The following is a 24,037-nucleotide window of genomic DNA, read 5'->3' on the forward strand; positions in this document are numbered from 1 at the left end:
AGGCTTTTTTATATTAACTCCTTACTTTATTTCCAAAATTTTGCAAAAACTAAATATGTAAATGCTTAAACTGAACTCTGTGTACTGTCGGCCTGTGCATCAACAGTTGCATGCTTGTGATGAGAGCAATGGTATGCATCACTCTCAGCTGTGGTCCTTGCTGGTACTGATGTGTATGTGTTTTGGCTCTGTGTGGCTTTGCCTCTCAGACACAGTTTAGCAACAGCTCAGCCATCTTGCATTATTCATACAGAAGTGAGCCAGCAGATAGTGTTACTGTAAGGCAGTATAGCTGGCACGTTAATCTGCCCTTTGCAACTATAACTGGGGGATACAAACTCTGATACACATATGCACGTAGACATATAATACATATTCTCATATGTACTTGGATATGCATTGAGCATATAATGATTTCCTGAAGTTGAAATAAATGAGGGCATGGAGGTTTCAGTAACCAGAGAGAGATGCAGAGGGTTGCAGGAGGTCACAAAGGCAAGCTGACGTGTTTGTGGGAGGATACAACCCCAATCGCAACACAAATGCACGCTCACTCTCAGACAAAGAGAAGGACATCCCCGAGAGCGGAGACTCACACCAACGCACTCACATCGGCTCTCCTTGTTGGGGGCACGTCCTGCCAAAGTTGGTGCCGCGGCCAAGATGAGGATTCACTGCTGGACTCACAGGATGAACTAACAATGGCGAGCTTACAAAGGACTACACATCCTCTGTCAAATGGATCGAGAGGACTTTTATTCACCATGTGACCCTTGGAAGTTACCTACAACTATTACACAGAGGAACAAGTGCAAGAGATTCCTACGACATGGTGGACACAGCATTTTTAAGGATTTCAGTAAAAAGATTCAAAGTGCATTCAAGAGACATGTCAACCAGTAAGATATATTCTGTTAAAATGTAATATTTCAATTTTGATAAGAAACTGCTGTTCTATTAACAACCTAAGACAACATTTTATCTTTTTCAGATGTAGAGACAAACATTTCCCTTGCTGATGATGAACATAAACACATGAGGATTGATTGTGAGCAAACCCTGATGACTGAGATTCCAACTTTAGAGGACTGTGGTTTGTGTTTGTCTCAGTGTGCATTATAGAGCAACTCACCTGGACCAAGTGTACCTCAGTGTCTTTACAGGGTGTAATGTAGATGGATCAGATGAAAGAAAAAGGAGAGAAGACTTCAAACCAACTGGGTCAAATCAGATGTTGCTGTTATTGGAGCTGTTGTCTTCAGTTCTGCACTGATTTTGAATTTGAAAAGGTGTTCACTCACTTTTGGAAAATTCTTCATTTTGTTAAGAATGATATGAGTTAGGATATATCATGCCGCCCAAAAAAGGTGACCCGAAATCTGCAGCCAAGAAAGGCAAGCCAGAGGAACCGAAGAAGGGGGCAAAGGATGATAAAAAGGGAGGAAAAGATGACAAGAAAGGGGGAAAGAAGGCAGAGGAGCCACCGGCTAAGGGAAAAGGGAAGGATGATGGGAAAAAGGGAAAAGGAAAGAAGCCTGTCAGTGAGTCAGAGGATGGGTCGGAGGAAGAAGAGGAGGAAATGCAGAGTGAAGAAGAAGCTGATAGTGAAGAAGAAGTAGAAATCAAGAAGGTAGATAAAGGAAAAGGGAAGGCGGCTTTAAAAGGTGCATCAAAGGCTGTGGCTGTGAAGGGCTTTAAGCCTCCTAAACGCGCACCATCTGATGAAGATGAAGTGGAAGACGAAAAGGCAAAGGCACCTGCCAAGAAAGGTATGGGTGCAGTAAACCTGAAGAAGATGAGCGATTTTCACATCAAAGGAGCTTCCAAGGCCATGATGGGTTTTGCTGCAGAAGGTCAGAAGAAAGGAGCAGCAAAAACACAAAAGACAGTCGATGCAAGATCTCACCTAAAGGGAGCTTCTAAGGCCCTCTCTGGCATTGCAGGAAAGGCTTCACCTTTCAGTATGCCCACCAAACAGCAGCAGCCACCACAGAAAGCAAAACCAAAACGAAACCTTAAAAGCACCTCTCGTCTTTTCCTACGGCTCTCCAAGAAAAAGAAGCCTTCTGCTGATGGTAAACCCCTTCTGGGCAATAGCAAACTTTTTTCTGGTTTTGGAGCAAAATCGTCTTCTCCTGACAAAAAGCCAGGCCTATCTGGCTTCAGCTTGTTTAATAAAAAAGATGATCCTCCAAAAGAAACACCACCACCAAAAAAGACAATAAATCTATCTGGTTTGGGTGGTCAGGGGAAAATGGCAACAGAGGCAAAGGGATTGGGGGGAAAATTCAAAGGCATGTTTGGGAAAAAGAAAACAGCACCGACATTAAAGAAGAAAAGCTGGATGGTAGGAAGAATAGCTGCAGCAACAAACTGGTTGACTGGCAGATTCCTGATGTCTAAGGGACAAGGTCGACGTGGGACAAGGGCAGGAGGACGAGGGCGAAAGAGTCTGTCATTTGCTAACAGAGCCACTAGAGAGAGACAGACACAATATTACAATGAGGCATATGAATATGACGATGATGAGTATGGGTATGAGGAAGATTACGACCAGTGGAGATCTGGAAGCTATGACCCATATGACCCCTATGGAGAAGGAATGGGTTACTACGATGATGAAGAGTGGGAAGATGAATATGGCTACTATGATGATGAGGGAAACTTTTATTATGATGATGAGTTGTACTATGACGATGATGTGGATTACTATGGTTACCCTTATGGATATTATGATGATGAGTATGAAGATTACTATGGCAATGAAGAAGCTGAGTATTACTATGGTGAAGATGGGATGTTGTATCAAATTGAGCCAGAGTCCGATGGTCACTATGGTGATCCTATGGATGGTTTTTATGATCCATATGACTCTGGACTGTATGGTGATTTCTTTGAGCACAATATGGGTGCTAACTATGGCTTGTTAGACCCATATGGCATGATGACTGGTGTGCATGCTGTTGTTTCGGGCCCATATCATGACCCAATGCTGGAATATGCAAATCCTGCTTCTATTTATAACCCCTTTCAACAACCTATCTCTATGGACGCTGCACTCAGTCCATTGCAGATTGGACAGTTTTATGGACAGGAGCAATTGTCTTATCCTCAAACTGAACCCCTTTCAGCAGAACAATTCAGGTTCCCAAGGCCTCAGGTCAGACTCTTTGGAAAAGACAGACTAGATGTAGAAACCCTGCCTCCACCTCGTCTTAATTCCCGTCCTTCATCACCAGTTTTTCACTCCCCATCCCCAGCTCTTGCTATCAACAATCTGGAAATCACATCAGATGCATTATATGATCAGCTTATTCCCACTTACATCCCTGCACAGCCCCAACACCATGCTGGTATTAGCCAGCAACAGACTCCCACCTTTCCAGGACAGTCACCCATGCCAATGCCTGTAAGTGTTCACCAACAAAACTTTCCTCTCCCTCAGCCAAATCACCTTCCTTTTTCGGTTTCTCCAAACTACTTGGCACAACCTCATCTGCCACCTGAATTTTCCTCCCAGGTATACCATGCACCATTCCCACAAGACTCACAGATACTCCCTATGGGGCATATATCACCAATGGTCCCACCAGCACAACCACCCATACAAGCAGCATTGCATTCACCAGTGGCCTCACCCAGACCAGTGAGGCGAATGAGTCCCCTCCCATCCCCACAGCTATCCATGAGACAGGGATCAGTAAGGATGATGCCACAGCCTTCAGCTCACCTCTCATCATATCATATGGATTATCAAGCAGGAATCCAGTCAGACCAACACATTTCTTCACACTTACATAGGCAAGCACACTCTCAACGAGCCTCAATGCTAGGCCAAAGACAGATTCCCCCAGTTGATAGACGAAGACCACCCAGCCCACCACCCTCTCCACCATACTCAAGGAGAGAAATGTCAATAAGAGCACAACCATCCCTCAGAACAGGAAGGGGAGGAAAAGGGTTGCGCAGGGCTCCCTCAAATGCTCAAACTCATTCTCCAATTGCTAGTCCCATAGCTTCTCCTCGGGCATCACTGAGGAAAAGAACAAGCCCACCACCTTCCCCTAGACTTTCTTTCAGGCAGCAGCCCCCTCCTGACGCAGTGCCTTTGCCATCTACCAGGCCAAATAATTTCATAGGAAGAAAACAGACATCTAAGATGAGGCATTCTCCCTCTCCTCCACTACCATCCCCACAAAGACGAAGCTCATCTCCACCTGAAAGACCTCAGTCTCCGCCACTTTCCTTTCGCCCCACCTCTCCTCATCGTTCTCCCTCTCCTTCCCCTTCTCGTGTCACTCATCGACCTCTCCCCACTCGCTCTTCTACTCGTAGGCTAAGAGGTGGTGTTGGAGGTCGTGGTCATGTTCCCATGGGAGCTGTAAAACCCTCTCCAGCTAACCCCTACTTACAAAGGCGCAGCAGACATGGCCCCCCTGTTACTCAGCAAGTAGCCCCATTCAGATCATCTGTTCGCAGTGGCCCTGCTCATCCTCCCTCACAGATAGGGACCATAGGGGCAACACCCATGTTAGCCAGGACCGGTTCCCGGCCAACAGGCCTAAGGGAGTCTAAACGAATTGGTGCTCAACAAAGAGGCTTTCACAGACCTGTAGGAAGAGGGCAGCCCCTTGTGCGAATGCCCAGAAGTCAGCCCTCTCTTCAGTCCAGGCAGTCATTCAGAGGACCTCCTCCAGTGCCTCCCAGCACTCCACAGCCTCCTTTAAAGCAGAATGGCCCTCTTTCTCCTCAGCCTTCAGTACGTAGACTGCACAGTAGATCCCCATCTCCACAACAGCTGCCACATCCATCTCCACTGCCCTCCCGTTCAGCCTCTTTGAGGCAACATTTATCTCACCCACCTTCTCCAGTGCCCCACAGGTCAGTAAGTTCTTACAGTCTAGGAGCAACATCTTTTCAACCTGTGTTACATCATCCCAGTCCCTCTCATGGTCCTCTTCCACCTTCACAAACTATCACACAGAATGACTACATAGTGATGGAACCAGGCCCCTCCCCAATGCTTTCAAATGCTTTCCCAAACCCACAGACTGTAGGTGCTCCCTTTCCCACCAGTGCTTATGCTTCTCCTGTACAGCAGCCAATTCTCCCCTTGACGCGATCCTTTCCCCAAAGTCTCCCTCAGTTTGCACCATTATCACCTAATCTAGGGCATACACTCCAGAACCCTTATTTGCAGGATGTCAACAACACCACATCATTGCAGAGAGGCCCTTCTCCTGTTCAAAGAGACATATCAGAAAATACACAGCAGAATCAAACAGCAAGTCCCTATGCCTCTCTTGGGCTATCTCATGCATTGATGCAGAACTCTCACTTACGAAACAACTCTTATTCATTTCCTTTACAACGCAATGCCAACCTCTATACAACTGTTCTAACACCACCTCAGGCAGAAGCCCCTTCAGCTCCCTCAGTATTATCTTCCCCACAATTGTCTTCTGCTATGATTACATCACAGATGCGCAATGCTTCCTTTACTTCTCCTTTTCACCCACACATGTCTCCCTCATCCTCTACCTTGCCAGTTCCTCCTTCCACCACACCTGAACAAATAGGTATCAGAGGTACCTCCCCACTTCTCTCTGGTCGATTGCGTACTTCACAAATCCAGGGATCCATGTTAAAACTTCCAGATGGCACACTGACAATGTCCCGGAGTGCTGTTGAAACTCCAGTCACAAATAATCAATCTCCGATATCTTCTTCAATGTTGTCCTCTGCCTTGCTCAATTCCAATCTACGACAAGCAACATACCGTTTGCCCGATGGTACTCTTGTGACTAAAACAGAGCCCACAAATGCACCCCCTCCTTCCTCATCTTTGCTTTCTTCTGCGCTGCAAAACCCAAATGTACGTAAAGCCACTTACAGGCTGCCAGATGGAACTTTGGTTACAAGAAATGAGCCAGCACCTGAGTCTGCCACATCTTCATCTTCTGTGCTTTCCTCTGCTCTACTCAATTCTAATGTTCGAAAGGCCTCTTATCGACTACCAGATGGCTCTGTTTTGACTCATCCAAGAGACGAAACACAGGGTACTGAGAGTGCGTTGTCATCTGCTGGGCTCTCAAGTGCCTTGATGAATGCTAATCTACGTAAGGCAAAGTTTCAGCTACCAGAAGGAACATCATTGTTTTCAAGAAATCAAACTCAAGTTGCTGCCTCAGTCCCTTCTGGTCCTCAACTTTCTGGTGCCCTGCTTAATGCCAACATTCGTGGTGCTACTTACAAACTCCCGAACTCATCCCTATTGAGGCAGCCTGGATCTGCTGAAACAACTGAGTCACGCTCCCTTGACCTTTCCAATGCGCTCCGCAATCAGAATGTCAGATCTGCCTCATACCGTTTGCCAGATGGTACTCTCATGACCCGCTCTCCTCCACCTGCTCCAGCATCCCGAACACTTGACCTATCTAACGCTTTATCAAAGAACCCAAACCTTCGGGGAGCAAACTATCGTCTTCCAGGTGATAACATTATGACACGGCTTGGTGCCCCTAGTACCCCTGAACCACGCTCTCTTAATCTCTCTGGTGCTTTGCAGAACCCTAACCTTCGGGGTGCCTCTTTCCGCTTGCCCTCTTATGCTGTAGTATCACCCCAAGTCCAGGGATCTGGCCCAGAACAGCACTGGGCACAGGGCCCAGGCATTGATGCCTCAGCAATGCAGGGAGGTATAGATGTATGGGGTGCAGAGAGGGTTCTGCCACATGGGACAGTCCAAAATCTCAGTAAATGGTCCATGTATAGAGATGAGGAACTGCTGGACCCCCACAGCCTGATGGCACGGGAAATCTCCGGTCATAATCCAGGCGAGTGGAATCTCAGCAGGGAGGGGGAACCACAGGGAAACTGGTTCGACAAGGTAATTGCAGTTAAATTGACAGTAATTGCATGAGAATGTTGAATGATGCTTTTAGCTTTATTTCACTGTGCATAATAAATTGATTCCTTCCTCATTTCTGTGCATATGTGCGTGTGTGTATGTGTGTGTGTGTGTGTGTGTGTGTGTGTGTGTGTGTGTGTGTGTGTGTGTGTGTGTGCGTGTGTGTGAATGTTCTAGATGTATTCAATAAGAAGCCTCTCTACTGTGACTCACCGGGAACAAAGACAAGAAGATGGTATAGAAGATATGACACAGCTAGAGTAAGTAGAAAAGATGGAAATCACGCACTTTACATTGAAGGAAATAGTCATACATCACACAACAAGATGACTTTGTTCAAATTACTTTCTCCCTAATTCTCCATGGGTTTATTATGAGTATCCCAATTTTATTCCACAGGGTTGAATTACTTGTCCTCAAGTGTGACTGTATGTGGGTCCACCCTAATTTGACCCAATGTTAGTCATTTTCAGCTCCAGCACATGATAAAATGGGTGTCAATAAATTATTCTTTTCAGTTCTAAATTTAGGAAAAAAAACATTCATTAGTGTTGTGGCACGCAGGTATTTTTGCTGTGTTAAAATGCATAATTCAGTTGAGTTTCTTATTTCCAGGGAGATGCATGAAGGAGCTGTGCTGCTGAACATGAGAAAAAGATTTGAAAGAGAGCTTATTTATGTAAGTATACTAAATATAGTAGGCTATTTGTCAGTGTTTGATTCTAAAATCCTGATTTGTTTGAAATCTCCAGTCCTCTTTATCTGTTTAACTTCATTTTTTTGTCAATTTCTCTTCTTCAGACGTACATCGGTAGTATTCTGGTGTCTGTAAACCCCTACAAGTTGTACAACATCTATGGCACGGACATGGTACTGCTCTACAAGGGTTGTGCACTTGGGGAAAATCCTCCGTAAGTCACATATGAACTTGCACAGCGGAGACAGCAAATTGAAATAGATTTTGTTGTTAGTGTGCTGTAAGTTTAATCCATGCTGAAAAGTAGTGACAGAAAATTAAAGAAGTTTTCTCTGCTGCAGATAACTTATGAGATCTCCCGCAAGGTCTAATAACTTGATGCAATTTTTGTTTTTTCAGGCATTTGTTTGCCATAGCAAATGCTGCTCATTCCAAAATGATGGATGCCAAACACAACCAAGTCATAATAATAAGGTAAGAGGCAGACTGTCATGTGCCACAGTGCCTTTCTTTATCAAAAATAAATGAGTGATCACAGCTTACCAGTTTAAACATCAGATTTAAAATTTCCTCCATCGTTGCCAGCTTTTCACCAAAGTCTTGTGAATTGCAGCTTTGTGTGGTTTTGCTTTTAATCTTGATTTATGGAATGTCTATGAAGTTTGTAAAGTATTCAGTTTGTGTCCACAGCTAAGTGTTTGTAAATTTGCAAGTGTCCGTGAATAACTGACCTGTAAAATTAAGACAGACTCATCCCACACCTTTCATTCAACAAATGTACCACACTCATTGCCAGAAATTATTTTTAAGAGGAGCAAACACACCCACCAATAATTTTTTTCACAATTAGATGCTTGCACTGAGAGTTCTCACATGCGAAACCTGCATAAACACCCACAAACCTGCTCAAACGTGACATGCACTCTTCGAAAAAAAATAAATAAAAAAAATCACATAATACTCTAAACGCACTCACACACTCTCACACACCTGGAACACTCTACCCGGGCTCGGAAGGAGACACCTGTAAGGAAAGCCCAGCCAGGTCTAGGCCAGGTGCAGATAATGTTTCTGAAGCGCGTGTGTGTCCAAATGCACAAACCTGGATTGTGTGTTTGTGTGTGTCAGTGAGTGCATGTTGAGGGGTAACCGAGGTCTGGTGTACAGTGTCCAGGTTTTTAGCTCAGCAGTGTGTGAGCTGAAACCTTATGCTGGAATGTGGTCGGGGTGCTGGTGTCCCTAAATACACACGCGATTGCACACACAATTGCACACACACTCTGTCCAGCTTTGGCCAAGCTTACACAATGATGGCATTTAGTCCAAAGTGGTTGGCAGTGGTAAAGTGCTGGATGCGTTCATTAGTGTTTGTGTGAGACTGTTGCAGGTGGTGTAACTCAAAGGTGGAGCTGAGGCTTTTCCCCGCTGCAAGACAAGCCGGGTCTCCCATCATTCAGTCACTTAAGCCAAAAAGTCCTCATGTGCCAGCAGTGGGGTGAAAAGGATCGAATAATGGCCACTCTAAGTGATTAATAAAAGGAGACTATTATGTTCAGAGTGTGAATAATGTGCACAATTAGTGGGTCTCCCTTGGCACTGAAACCAACAGGGGATTTGACAAAACTTGACTGTTAAGAAAAGTGATTTTTGAGATTTAACAGCCCACTGTTCAAATAGGGAACATGAATTTTGCTTAACAGTATTGAATGAAAATGGTTGCTAAGTGCAGGATTTCTGTTTTTGCTGTATTTTTTTGTATTTTACAGAGCACATATCACTATTTGGCCAGTTTGCCTTTAGCGTTTATGCCCACACAGTTTTGACCTTTTGTGTAGTTGTTATGCAAAGAGAGTGCATGAACTGTCAGGGTTGTTCTACATTTTTATCAAAAACTTTCAGCAAATCTTCTCGATTGATTTGATGGGTGTGATTGTGTCCATGTTTTCCTGTATTTCAGTGGGGAGAGTGGGTCTGGAAAAACAGAGGCCACCAAGCTAGTTCTTCGCTACCTGGCAGCAGTGCACCACAAATGCAATCTTGCACAACAGGTACGCACACACACGTACATGCGTGTGCACACACAGACACACAAACTCCCTTTAAACTCAGCTGTACCTATCAATTATCCACCTCTAACTTAACAGTAATTAAACTTAATCCCAGCCAACCTCAAAACGTGTCTTTGCCTCTACATGTGTTGCTGTACAATATGGAGACATTGTTAGTTATCACACACACACGTCTGAATGCATATATGCACAGGCTCTTCTCTGTTTTGAATGATGACTTACGTCTTCTTGCATCTTCTTTTCCGTGTCTCCCGTGGCTCTGCTCTGGAGCAGATTGAGGTAGTGGGTTTTTCCTGCATGTCTTGTGCTTTGCATTTTACTCAAGAAAACACAACAATTTGTTGTGTTTTCTTGTTTGGTGTGATATTTTTTGAGGCAGTATGAATATCCTCTCAATCCATTTATCTCTGTTACTGATAAATCTTTTGTTGTTGTTTTTTGTCTGAATTTGATAAAGAAGCACTTTCCCCCTTGTGCTTTCATCATAATATTGACCAGTCTGATAAAAGCTGTGATTTTACTCTGTCTTTAAATGGTAGATACTTGAGGCAGCTCCTCTGCTGGAGTCTTTTGGAAATGCCAAAACTGTGCGAAATGATAATTCCAGTCGCTTTGGGAAATACATAGAGGTCTTTCTGGAGAAGTGAGTATGACATAAAACTACAAACATTTTTGGAGGGTGTTTTCACCTCACGTCATTCTCATCTACTTCTGTTCTTGTTTTCGTGGTTCTTCTGTTGACCTTTTCATACAGTGGAGTGATTAGTGGTGCCATAACCTCCCAGTATCTGCTGGAAAAGTCCCGTATTGTCTTCCAGGTGTGACTTACAGATGAGTGCAAGCACTTTTAACGTCTTTTCTTTTTGTTTGTGGACATGCTGGGGTTAATCTCTGTTTGTACTTTAGGCCAAAGATGAAAGGAACTACCACATCTTCTATGAGATGCTAGCAGGTCTTCCTAATCAGCAGAGACAGGCTTTCTATTTGCAGGAAGCTGAGACCTACTATTACCTCAACCAGGTAGAAGACAATATAAAGACCGTGTGCAGTAAAATGTTCATCAGGAGAGACAGCTGCACAAACTCAACCCTCTCTTCTTCTCTGTCCAGGGAGGTGATTGTGGGATCACAGGAAAGAACGATGGAGAGGACTTCCTGCGCCTGCTTTCTGCCATGGAGACCCTTCACTTCACCCCAGATGACCAGTCAGCCATCTTCAGAGTGCTCTCATCCATCCTGCACTTGGGAAATGTCTATTTTAACAAATATGAGGTATAATTTCTTTTTATCTTTTGTCAACTGATCAACGATGTAACTGAAAATTATGTGGAATTTGCACGTTCAAGTTGGCAGAGTTTTTGCAAGTTTGATTTGCAGGATTTATAATAAGATATTTTCTGTTGTTGCACATCAAATTTTATCAGATCATCCTCTGGATTGCATTATTAGTTCATATTTATTTCATTGATATCACCTCCAGCAGACCTTTCTTGTATAAAGTGACTGCACACGAAACCTTCTGTTTGCATCACATGATCCATTCGTCTGAGCATGCCGTTTCGCTCACTGACGTGTTTTATTTCTTCCAGACAACAGATGGAGTGAATGTTCCCTTTGTCCGTTTTGTTTTTCCATTGCAATGCAGGCCGAAGGCCAAGAGGTGGCATCAGTGGTGAGCGCTCAGGAGATCCGGGTGGTTGCAGAGCTGCTGCAGATCTCGCCAGAGGGACTGCAGAAAGCCATCACTTTCAAAGTTACAGTCAGTGTCCGAGCATGATGTGCACGAATGTCAACACCTCTACAGAGATACACTAAAATAGAATTAAAAAAAATACATTACATCACAGTTAGCGTCCTCCCTGGACGGGTTGAAAGTTCACTTCCCTTCCATTCAGCAGTGACCTTGGCCTTATGGTGACAGACAGGTACCGCGGCTGTATGCCAGCATCTCCGTCTTGCTTACACACATGTGGTTACATTAAAGGCATTGTATTAGCTTGAGTGTCACTTACTCAGACACAAAAGAGACACGTGTTGATCCCACACGGAGAGTGGAAGAAAGAAAGACAGGAGAGGGGTGAAATCCTGCCGCTGCTGGAGCTGGATAGTTGTCTTGTCTGCCCGTCTTCCTTAAATGGCCTGTTGAACATTATAGCTGTTTGGTAAGGGAATAATCAGGCTTTTCAAGAAGCAGCTTCTTTCAAATTGAAAATGAAAGAAAACCGTCTGCTAGTAGTACAATGCAGGGGGGGGGGGGGGGGGGGGGGGTTGATTTCCAAAACCAAAAAAACGACAAGGTTGATTGGACATATTTTTAATGAGATGGACAAAAGAAGAGAGACACTATATGAGTGTCCCAACCGGCTGAATTCTTAAACCACATGTATAGAGCACATGCAGTGATCGTGGATTTTTGTTAGACACATCTGATTCTGACCTTATCTTTTGGCATCTGGTGAAATTAAATTGAATTTGAGGGTTAAATTGCAAAGGTAATCTACAAAAATAATGGTTTCTCTCTTTAAATTGAAATTTTAAACAAAACAACATGTAAGAGATTTTGTTCAATTGTTTTTTCAAAACCGTTCATTGAATTTAATTCTGTTTTTTCCCCAAATGATCAATATTTGGATTTTATTGAATCTTAGCAGCTGTGTTTTTTTATCTGCTTCTGTTTCAATCTGAAATATAACAGAGTCAATATGTAACAACAGCTTTGACTTTTAACATGTTTCCTGATTTATTACTGACAATCTACAATTATCTACAACATGCAAACAAAAGAGAACACAAAAATAAATGCAGATTAACACCTTACACCTTACAACTTAACACACTCATCGACAGAGGGATGTTGTTTTGGAGAACAATTCTTCTTATCACCAAAGCATCTTTCAGTTCTGTTTGTTTTCAGACTATAGTTAAAACTACAGTATATATATATATATATATATATATATATATATATATATATATATATATATATATATATATATATATATATATATATATATATATATATATATCTTTGTGATTAGCTACTTATCTTGTACCTTGGAGTAAAACCTATAAGTTTAGAATTTTGTATTGTTTTTCCAATAATTTCAGTTTTAGTAGTTGTCCTTCAGAATTAAAATCAAAGTGAGGAATAATGATGGTTTTATATTAATGGCACTGACGTCCTTTAGAACTTTGCTGTGATAATTTACAAGCCCAAAAAGAACCTTTTGAGTTCAGTCAGTACATCAATCACCATACCTCCAAAACTCTTCACTGTAATTTTGCAATAAAACAAAAAGAGCATCGCTTCTCAATTCTAGCAGCATCTTCTTCTGTTCCCTTCTGTCAAACTTAATCATGAAAAAAAAACAAACATGTGATCTGCTACAAGAAGCAAGGAGATTGTGAATCCGTAGAAAGTCCAAGAACACAATTCCAAAATGGAAATCCAGCCCTGCATTAATCTTTTTTTAGTCAGGACTTCCCAGTTCCCCAAACAGCTGTTCCAGATGTCCTTGTGCAGCAATTCCTCTGTTGTTTGACTGACATCCTACAACACGGAAATCCTCAAAAATTCCTTTTTTCTCATGAGTGAACTCCCTCTCATTCTGCTGATCCGTCTTGGTCCAGTGAAAGCCCGTCCTGTGATGCTTCTGACAGACAATGAAGGTGACGAGAAAAAATAAAGGAGACTTGAGGATACATTAGAAGTGCATTTAATCATGGCACACCTTATATCTTCTACATACGCGCTCTCTTATACACAATGCAGGAGCCCTTTGTAGAGTTGAATTTCTAATTACAAAGGTGCCCATGTAACCAGAGAGGAGCCCGTCGTACCCACTCATTTCCTCTGGCTGACCGAGGTGTGTGTGTGTGTGTGTGTGTGTGTGTGTGTGTGTGTGTGTGTGTGTGTGTGTGTGTGTGTGTGTGTGTGTGTTAAAACCGGCTGTGTTGAGACAAAAGAGGATCTCAGGTCTCAAAGCATGCTCTAATCTGGTCAGACATCAAGTCTCAGACTGTCACATCAATGAATAAGCAGGTAGGAGGAGAGGGAGGAGAAATGCAGCGGACTGAGGGATAGAGCGAATAAAAAGAAAGAAGACGAATAGACATGGTACTAATAAGGAAGTAGAGAAAGGGTGGGGAAGTTGATATGACACATATAAAAAAAGTCTGTGTCTTTGTTTATCACTTTAACAACAAAAGAAAACTTTTAATTACTTAATATTAAAAAATATTTATAAATGCATACATACATACACATTTATTCTCTGGAATTGTCTGCAGAACTTGTTCGACAGTCTGGGGACCTACCCACATGAAGAAAATACAATCCACTTCCACACAGCAGTAATAAATAGTTTTATCAGTTGTTTGCTTTTTACTCTAAGATGTGTTTGTGTTCTTTTTTCGTCTACACAGGAGACTATGAGGGACAAAATCTACACCCCTCTGACTGTAGAAAGTGCCGTTGATGCCAGGTGGGAGACGACTTCATCAGATGTACTGCTTCAAAAAGCCCTACTGGGATCCCAGTGCCAGTATAGGGAGCATGTGTCTTCATCTGTGAAAAGCTGAAGACAATATGTTGTTTTTCATAGCATTCAGTTATCTAATATCAAATATCTCTCTCTCTCACTGTCCACCACATAAATCTTTGTTCTTCAGAGATGCAGTTGCCAAGATCTTGTACTCGCTGCTCTTCCACTGGTTGACAGAGAGGATCAATGCTCAGGTCTACCCTCGCCAACACACTCTCTCCATCTCCATCCTGGACATTTATGGATTTGAGGTGAGAAAGTTTTTTTCAGTCAGTTGGTTAACATCCCTCCAAAAAAAAAATCCCCTGTTTTACAACAACGCACATTTAAACACCATCATATTTTCAACATCATAATTCATAATAATTCATAGCAAGTTTATTTAGAGACAGAAAAAAAACCTAGTAAGGAATGATCTCTGGTGTCTTCCTGAAATGAAATCATCGATTCAGATGGCTCATAAATGTTCACTAAACGGGCTGAAATGTTTGCATTTGAATCTCTGCTTCAGCTACTCTGTTCTTACTGCAATTTTTCGAGATTTCTCAGCTTTATTTCTTACAAACACTACTAGTTTTGGTGTCTCCCACTTCTAAAACACCAGTGTTGGAAATAACTTGCTATAAATAAATGTGTTAACGCAACAACAATGTACTTGGCTTATCTCTACATGACACCCTCCTGTTAGAAGCTTTCTTAAGTGCCTTTAAAAATCTTGAAATGTCATCGGTATGACAGACAAATCTTCACCTCAATGTTTTCCTTTGCTGCTTTTATGAGCTCAGTTCATCAATGACAGACGTCTACAGCCTGCAGCTCCAGAGCCACATGTCCCTTGCAGTGATTCTCTGAAGCTTTAGCGAAAGTATATGCATACAAACCATTTTCTCAGAAAACTATTTTTTTTGTTGATCAGACCTGTTTTCCAAACAAATTCTACCTCCCACCTTAAAAAAAAAGATAAAATGGCAAAGAAAATATGCATAAAATGTGAAACTGCTTCAACCATCTACAAAATGTAAAAGTACTGAAAATGTAATAGAATATCTGTATGCTCACTTTCTAAACTATCTTTATTAAACTTCATTAATGCATTATGCACAGACTTATTTCAGAATCTCTATGTCTCTGTCCTCTTCATTTGAGGTTGTTAATTTTTTAATTTTTTTTTTTTTTAGGTTTTGTGACTTCATACAATTTGGTAAAAAATGGAAAATAAAAATAAAATCTATTTTGGTTATAAAAGTTGCAGGTCACTGTACTTGCATTAGTTGTCAGAGTAAATGCAGACTATCACCATCAGAGGGAGACAGATACTCACAACTAGGAAGTCAGAGAATTCTTTTCACCTTTTCCATCATTATCTTGGATCATACAGTCCAGAGGAAAAAAACAGCTGAATTCCCATTGTTTGTGCATGTTGACAGGACATGACAAATCACCTGCAGTGTGCCTTTTGTGTGTGTGTCATGTTTGTTTGTGTCTGTTTGGGAGCAACAGGACCTGGCCTTCAACAGCTTTGAGCAGCTTTGTATCAATTATGCAAACGAGTACCTGCAATTCTTCTTCAACAGGATTGTATTCAGAGAAGAGCAGGTGACCGTACACACACACACACACACACACACACACACACACACACACACACACACACACACACACACACACACACACGCGCGCGCACACACACACGTAAAGATTAAGTCTGAAATTGTAGCAGATTAATGTTTGGGTTCTGAAAAAGAAGTTTGTTGTATAATTGTTATCATTTGAAATCATTATTTTCATGAAATGAAACCCTCCAGGAGGAGTACAGCAGGGAGCAGATCCCCTGGCAGGACATCACCTTCAGCGACAACCAGCCCTGCATTGACCTCATCGCCGCTAAGCCTCATGGGATACTGAGGATTCTGGACGACCAGAGTAGTTTTCCTCAGGTGAGCAAAGGAAGATCAACACACACACGCGCACACACACTGATTGAAACACTGACATTCAGCTCATTTCTTACCAGGCAACAGATCACACTTTTCTTCAAAAGTGTCACTATCACCATGGCAACAACCCCCTGTATCTGAAGCCAAAGATGCCCCTCCCAGAGTTCACCATCAAGCACTTTGCTGGTCGGGTCAACTATCAGGTATTCTGCTCCTCACTGGCCACCGACTTTATTTTTGACCGTCCTCCGGGTTGTAGATAGTATTTGATGAACTGAAAAAACTTTTTTATTTTTTGTTTTGCGAAGAGAAGTTATGTCAAATATTTAAAGTGCCGGCTGAGGTTGCACTGACGTTGCGAATACACATTTCAATAATCTTCTGGTCCAGGTTTACAAGTTCTTGGATAAAAATTACGACCAAGTGCGACATGATGTGCTGGACCTGTTCATCCAGAGCAAGAACAAAGTGAGTGGAAAGATGGTCCCTTTAAATTTCTAATATTTTTTTATTATATTGTGGCGCTAAAAAAAGCAGCTGAGGGGAAAAATGTGAGCGGTTTCTGTAAATGTGTCAATTCATGTGTATACACAGATGGTCTCGAACCTCTTCCTAGTTCACGCAGAGGTCACGGGTCAGCGGAGAGGAGGACACATGAGGAAGAGCAGCACGGTCACCAGGAAGTACCAAGCGCCGACCGTCAGCAGCAAGTTCCAGCAGTCCCTGCTGGAGCTGGTGGAGAAGATGGAGAGGTGAAGTGGATTTCTTTGGCTCATTACTGCAGACTCCAGTTTACTGAGTACACTGTTAAGTTTTCACTCACGTGGTTGTCGTTTCTCTCCAGGTGTAATCCTTTTTTTGTTCGCTGCATTAAGCCAAATAACATGAAGGTAGATCTTTGAACCGTCAGCATTTCTGATCATTACACGTGTCAGTCTGTGTTTTTGAGACGGTTTCTCTGTGCTCAGCAACCAGGTGTGTTTGAGGACGAGCTGGTGAGCGACCAGCTGCGGCACTCCGGAGTCCTGGAGACCATCAGGATCCGCAGGGAGGGATATCCCATCCGAATGCCTTTCTACGCCTTCCTGTTCAGGTAATATATACACCGAATGCTTGAATGAATCCAGAAATGTCACAATTTAAGGCTTTTAATGCACTCATGCTCTCTTTCTGTGCATGCGATTATGTACCGTGACGTCCTCAGATACAAGTCCCTGGTGGGAATACAAAAACTTCCAGTCGCCAATGGAGAGAACTGTGTGACACTGCTCGGCAAACTGTGTCCCCTCCGACCAGGACTGTACCATGTTGGAGTCACCAAGGTGAGAAATTAAAGACAATCTGCAAGCCAGTCTAAAAGCACTAAATTAAGATACCACTAATGTTTTCTATCAGTGATGAATATCTTTTTATGTGTGTGTGTGTGTGTGTTTCCCAGCTGTTTCTGAAGGAGGACATCTACCAGCTCTTGGAGTGTAAACGGGAACGCTCCCGCCAACTGGCCGCTCTCACCCTGCAGCGTTACACCCGCATGTTCTTCGTCAGGAAACGTTATGTCTCTTTTCGCTACAAAATCGTCAGGTTTCAGGCTCAGTGCCGAGGATTCCTCGTCAGGTAGGCTCACGCAGAGAGACCCTCAGTGAGCTCTGTTCAATCAGCTCCAGATTTTGTGATTAGCAAACAGTCAGCCTGTAAGTGAAGTTCATGTTCTACCTTTTAGGAGGCGCTATGTGAAAATGAGGCAGAGTCTGGTCCGGTTTCGCTCTCTTGTCCACATGTATGTAAACCGCAAGCAATACATCAAGGTACATGTAGTTTCCCTTCGAACATTCTATTTTCTTGAAGTTTCTGTCTCCTTATGACGTACGACCCACCCAGATTTATTTCTGTTTTGTGCTTTGACATCTTTCCTGATTCTTGTTTACAGATGAAGTTTGAAGCTCAGAGGAGAGCTGAAGAGGAGAGGAGGAAGAGGGAGATGGTATAGAGAGTCATAACATGCAGACAACCTGCTTGAGATAAAGATTTTGTGAATATATTGTCAGTTCTTTAACCATCGTCCCTCCTCCAGGAGCTGACCAGGAGGGAGGTGGTGAATGTCACACACTTGGTGATCCCTGCAGAACTGGGCGCGTTACTCCAGGCAGCGGGAGGTGTGTGAATGTCTGCCTCTCCTCCACGATAAGTGCTCGTCGCAATCATTATTAATGAACCAAATGTCTGGGAACATCTTGCACGGAGCTTTGAATGTGTCTCGTCTCATCAGCACCCAGGGTGTCAAATTTAGGAGTGATTGAAACACTCCTGACCCAGAGAGACATGAGTGGCATCAGTGAATAAATGAAGACTTCAGTTAATAAATAATAAGCTATTAATAATCACATTTTATGTTGTTATTGCAAAGTTTTGAAATATTTGTGTCATATGTGTCTCAAGAATCAGCATATTTATCTTCTCTGTTATTTATGTGTAATCTTCTCATGTAATAAAGGAGTCTTAAGACCATGATTTCTGCTTGACGGCTCATTCTCTCTTCTCTTGGTCTCTTTAGTCCGGAGAGAGCTGCACTCGGACTGTTTGGCTCTGCTGCAGGCCCCCCACATCAAGGAAGAGGGTCAACTCACTCTGCCGCTGGACATCAACAACTACCCTTTCTATCGCTACGTACAGATCTACTTCAGGGTGAGATGTGCAAACCGAAAAACGTGAAACGATGCTGAATATGTGCTTCGGAATGCAAGATTAAGGGGATTTCTTTGTAAAGTTTAAAGCTGACTGAAAGAAAAAGAAAACAAATCTGGGAGTGTTTTGTCTCCGTAGGAACCAAAGTTTGGGATGTTGACGGCGCCTCTGGAGTCACCACTGACCCGAGTAGAGGAGGATCTGAGAGCCGAGGCTCTGGAGGTTTTTATCATGGTAAAATTTCATTGAGCCTCAATTTTGCAAAAATCTAAAATACTCGTTTCACAAACTGCCAGAGTGCCAAAAATGTGTCTCCCACAGTTTGTTATTTTACAGAAACCAACCCAAATAATGTCTTTATCATATTTTAATTTCATAAACAACTAATAAACTGGGATTGATTAAATTCAGGGTGGGATTCACTGAGGGGACGCATCAGGTTTCTTTCTTTACAGTCTATGAATTCTTTTCACTCCCAGGCCATGACTACAGAGCTGGTCCATTCAGTTTGTCAAAATATCACCAATCATAAATGAAAGGGTTAAAACAGATGCTGGGTAATCAAAGAGTTGCCATTTTATTATGTTAACATAGCCTGGATCAATCCTTTACTGTACACTCATTGAAAAATACGGTCAAAACTGTGGGAGGCCGTGCAACTGTGAGAACTCAGGTCATCCTTCATTCCTCATTTTGATGTTCCTAGTATGTAGTGATTGTTTGTCACAATGACTGAATAAATGCATAACAGAATGATTTGCACGTTAAATAGTCATTGAGATTTCAGCCACTTCTGTCTCTTCAGGTGTTGCGCTTCATGGGGGACCCTCACCTGAACGGCGCCCAGGAGAACATGTTTGGAAATTATATCATCCAGAGGGGCTTATCGTCTCCGCTGCTACGAGATGAGATCTTCTCTCAGATCGTGAACCAGGTGTGGAGGAACACGAACGTTGACAATGCAGAGAGAGGCTGGCTGCTGCTGCTGGCCTGTGTCTGCTGCTTTGGCCCGTCGCCCAAAATGGACAAATATCTGCTCAAGTGAGAAATCATTTGATCTTTGTCTTAAATTCTGTGTTTCTCCCTGGAGTGTATCCTAAATTCCGTTTGCGCTGCAGGTTTGTGTCTGACCACGGCCCTGCTGGTGGTCAGGCTCTGCTGCAGCACAGACTCATCCAGGCCAGTCAAAAGATGCAGACGGGCTCAGGCTCTGCAGCCGAGACCGCACGGACCTATCCGCTCTCGCTGCTGGAGTGGACGGCCAATCGGAAAAAGGCGAACATGGTGCTGCATGTGCACTGCTTGGACGGTGAGACAGAGCTTGACTTTTTGACATTTCGTCATGCATTTTAAAGGTCCTTCACCTCTGCTCGACCTAACTGCAGCATTGCCCCCCACTGGCTGCTTATTTTTATTCATTCATTTATTTCTTTTTGTTGCAGGGGGGTCATTCCTGTGTCCCGTCCATTCCTGGACCAGCGGAGAGGATTTAGCTGGAGACATCCTGCGTCACAGGTGCTTTTTATTTACTCATTTTGTAATGCATTTATTATAAATTAGGCTTAATCTGCTCTTTTATTGTCACATTCAGACTTTTTTTTCCACCTCTTGGTGATGATGGTGACAAAATATTTTCCGTGTAACCTTTATGAGTGTGTCTCAAGCATGTGGTTGATCTTAACATGTTTCCTTATAGGGGGTTGTCCGACTGGTGGAAGGGGAGTTCAATCCTGATGAAGGAGCAAGGTCAGTGGGTGGAGTTAGCCGGTCACGACTACGTCATGGACCTGATCGCCGACCTGGAGCTTCCCGTGGACTTCCCGAAGCAGAAGAGCTACTTCATCATCAGCACCGACAACCCAGCTCGAGTCCGAGCCAACGCCAGCCTGTCAGTGTGCAGAATTACCCACAAACACACACACAGCGCAGTCCACAAGGCGGTAACACACTCCTCCCCTCCCCTCAGCGCCTTGTTCGGCAGTGGCTTTGACTCAGATGAGGAGCTTCCTTCCTCCTTTGCTCACAGCGGGAGGCCGGCCTACAGTCTGCCTGACTCTGATGGATACTTCAGCCACGGTGCACAAACACAACTACATCTGAGGATTCTCAACCAAATTAATCCTTTTTAATTGAATAGATTGGAGTTTGTGGAGAAGATTATCTTCTACTTGTTCAATAAACTTGTCTTTTTTGCCTTGTGCTCAGCAGAGTCGGATGCATTCAGCGACGGCCAGACTCAGAGAGGCATGGACCGCTACCTGGACAGTCTGTTTGATCCTGTGCTGTCTGACGGCAGCGTGGTGAGTGCTCACATTGTTCAGTCATACATTTTCTACCAGACCTTACTTTCTATCCTGTCTCAGCTATATTTGTAAAATCATTTTTCAAATGAACAATTTGTTAATTGCAATATCTTTAAGTCTTTCTTATTTTCATTTTGCCCTTGTGTCACTGAAGGTCACTGAAGGTCACTGTGTTTCAGCTCCTTAAATGTGACTTTTTTTAAAAAATTTTTGACTTGAATATTTCCATTTTTACATGATATGGCAGTCCAAATAAGATCAAATTAAAACATCTCCAATAAAAATCAATCCAATTAAAGGAAAATTGATTTTTTTTTTTTCATTTTTTAAAGTTCAGTAGCCGACATTCTGAATTGCAAACACATGCTACCTCCTCGTCCTCTGCCATGTGAGTGTGAATGGATGGATGGAAGGATGGATGGAACATGCGATCCGCCTCTTCTGTTTGAGTGTGAATGGGGCAGACAGGGGGGTGATTAGGTTACTCAGCCGTTTACCGTATTGACTGTAAAAGTGACATAAACCTACTCTGAGCTCAATCCCATGTTGATTCCGGTGCATTTTTGGCTTTGACTGTAAATTCCAAACGTAAATTACTTAAAGACTAAATATTTAAGTGTATTTTTGAAATACTTGCCACAGTTTTCCTCAGAGCTGACTGTTAACCTAAGAGTGTGCGTTCAGTGTTCAAACTATATTTTCTTTCACTTTCTGCCACTGACATTAGATTTTCTCCATGTGGGACTGTATGGGTGAACGGCGTCAATGTCTGGCCAAATAATCCAAAGTTTTTTGTGTTCTGTTGTATTTAGTCTGTTGTGTTTGTGTGTGTGCTGGTGCATGTCATGCAGTTTGTACGGTACTTCCTGGGGAGTATTCAGTTCCTGCTGCTCTACTAACTCACTCAGAGAGGGTCTGAACCAGTACAATACACTCTCTCTCTCTCTCTCTCTCTCTCTCTCTCTCACTCTGCCATTGTCTTCAATGTCTCTTCAAATTTTCTCACCATCTGCACTCACTGTCCTCTTCGCCTCCTTCCTCCTGCTCTCCAGGACGTGGAAAAGACTGGAAGTTTTTCAGCGAGGATGAAGGGAGGAGGAGGCATCGGCATCACGGGTGGAGGAAGAGAGGAGGGGGCTCCGGCGGCTCGCAGCCGCCCTTTTCCACCGGGAATACATCCAGGAGGTAAAGCACTGGAGTGGTGTGTGCTTCCTCACAGTTTTTTCATGAGTCAGTGCAGATTATCTGTTTTCCTGTGGATTTTTAGTCTTTATTATTTCCAGCTGCATTTAGAATTCATCTTATTTTTTCTCTTTTGTTGTTTTCTGTGTATTTAAAAAAAAAATTGTTTACCTTCTTCTGTCCTCACGTTCATAATCCATTTTTTTTGTAAACCTTGCCATTGTTCTCAGATCGATAGGGACTTCTGCCCTCTTTTTCACCTCTATAACTTCCACTGAAACTGGAAACACAACAAAGTTTAAAATGTTGGGATCATTATACATGTAGATGTATAATAAATAAATCTGTAACTATTAGTTCAAATTGTAAAATACATTAATAAAATGACATTATTTAATAGGCGTTACAAAGGTTGAAGAAAATGTAAAATTTCATTGACACGTACATTTTATAGCTCAGTGGCAGCAATAAAGGACATAAGTGTAAAGGTTCAGATGCTACAGTTCACCAACCTTGACCATTTAGAGGCTGTAATGAGCGGTCTGGCCTCATGGATAATGCATGGATAGCCATTCACTGTAACCACACATGACTCCGTTACCCTCTGGAGGCACCTGCCACTCCGATTCTTCCTCCTGCTGCACATTACTCTCCTCCAATCACCCGTTCATGGGGGGGGGGGGGGGGGGTTGTGGTTGTGGGACTCTTTGCGAATGTGCACAATGTAGAGGTAAAACTTGAATCTTCCCTGCCTGCTGTTCCTCAAGCGGTGCCGGTGCTTCCGGTAGCAGGAGGAATGATGCCGCCCATCCCCTGCCATGCCCATCCCGTCCCACCACCATCACCTCGAACAGCAGCAGCAGCAGCAAGAGGAAGAGCCGCAACAGTACCACCAGTACAACCGGCCCCAACACCCCTACCACCAGCAGACCTCTTCTGCGACCGCACGGGCCACCCGTGTGGCGCCCACCCCGTCCCCCGCTCGCACCCCTACTGCCGCCCCAGCAGCCGCCCCCGCCGCCGATAGAGATACAGATGTAGCGTCCCATTTCTCCGCCGTCCCCGGTCTGCCGGGGGTGCCTTCAGTTCCGGCCACATCTGTGGTCCCAGGCTTGCCTGTGATGACAGGCGTGCCAGGTACTGACGAAGGTGTGCCTCAGGTTTTCCAGCATGTTTGGCCTGGCGCATGCGGGCGTGACGGAGTTAACATGTGTGGAGTTCCTTATCCTTTTTTGAATTGCAACAGTTTTAGCAGTTTTTTTGTTTCCTCGGAGGACTGTGTGTGAGTTTACTGCTACTTCGTCTTGCGTCGGCTCACTGCTCGATTGTGTCTGAACTCCAGGATCGGAGCAAGCTGTGCTGACTCAGCAACAACAGGCCATCATCAACCAGCAAGCTATCATTCTGGTCAGGCACTGTTTTCTTACAATCTGATTATAAACTGTTGGTGGATATTTAATTACATGAACAAAATAGGGATATATTTAAGCAATTTAGTAGCTGTTGTTTAAATACGCTGTCTGTGTATCCTGGTGCAGGCCCAACAGATGACCATGCAGGCCATCGCAATCCAGCAGCAGATGTTGTCCTCTTTCCCCCCCGTTGCTCCGGCTCCACAGTCGCCACCCTCTCATCATCAAACACACTCGCCACAGCTCTCACACACACCCAGTCCTGTGAGTGAATGTAACGCGTGCAGCTTGCCATCGCAATG

General features: G+C 43.5%; 1 protein-coding gene across 1 annotated transcript in view; it reads left to right on the forward strand.

Annotated features, from left to right (window-relative positions):
• The first annotated feature begins 1,351 nt into the window (after window positions 1-1,351).
• The window catches only part of myo15aa (myosin XVAa), a 31,899-nt gene continuing 9,213 nt past the window's right edge, over window positions 1,352-24,037 (forward strand). Inside the window, 40 exon segments of the mRNA XM_030089832.1 lie at window positions 1,352-5,052; window positions 5,137-6,889; window positions 7,088-7,170; window positions 7,526-7,589; window positions 7,712-7,821; window positions 8,007-8,081; window positions 9,565-9,655; window positions 9,950-9,955; window positions 10,216-10,319; window positions 10,431-10,494; window positions 10,583-10,696; window positions 10,786-10,947; window positions 11,321-11,434; window positions 14,101-14,159; window positions 14,347-14,470; window positions 15,720-15,815; window positions 16,025-16,156; window positions 16,234-16,359; window positions 16,547-16,624; window positions 16,751-16,908; window positions 17,001-17,046; window positions 17,125-17,249; window positions 17,361-17,478; window positions 17,595-17,770; window positions 17,877-17,961; window positions 18,084-18,137; window positions 18,228-18,309; window positions 18,708-18,838; window positions 18,977-19,072; window positions 19,644-19,879; window positions 19,957-20,147; window positions 20,281-20,353; window positions 20,535-20,726; window positions 20,805-20,914; window positions 21,044-21,138; window positions 22,194-22,326; window positions 23,091-23,131; window positions 23,133-23,460; window positions 23,666-23,730; window positions 23,862-23,999. Coding sequence (XP_029945692.1) covers window positions 1,352-5,052; window positions 5,137-6,889; window positions 7,088-7,170; window positions 7,526-7,589; window positions 7,712-7,821; window positions 8,007-8,081; window positions 9,565-9,655; window positions 9,950-9,955; window positions 10,216-10,319; window positions 10,431-10,494; window positions 10,583-10,696; window positions 10,786-10,947; window positions 11,321-11,434; window positions 14,101-14,159; window positions 14,347-14,470; window positions 15,720-15,815; window positions 16,025-16,156; window positions 16,234-16,359; window positions 16,547-16,624; window positions 16,751-16,908; window positions 17,001-17,046; window positions 17,125-17,249; window positions 17,361-17,478; window positions 17,595-17,770; window positions 17,877-17,961; window positions 18,084-18,137; window positions 18,228-18,309; window positions 18,708-18,838; window positions 18,977-19,072; window positions 19,644-19,879; window positions 19,957-20,147; window positions 20,281-20,353; window positions 20,535-20,726; window positions 20,805-20,914; window positions 21,044-21,138; window positions 22,194-22,326; window positions 23,091-23,131; window positions 23,133-23,460; window positions 23,666-23,730; window positions 23,862-23,999 — 9,729 coding nt within the window.

This window comes from Salarias fasciatus, chromosome 4 (assembly GCF_902148845.1).
Source record: "Salarias fasciatus chromosome 4, fSalaFa1.1, whole genome shotgun sequence".
Lineage (NCBI taxonomy): Eukaryota > Metazoa > Chordata > Actinopteri > Blenniiformes > Blenniidae > Salarias > Salarias fasciatus.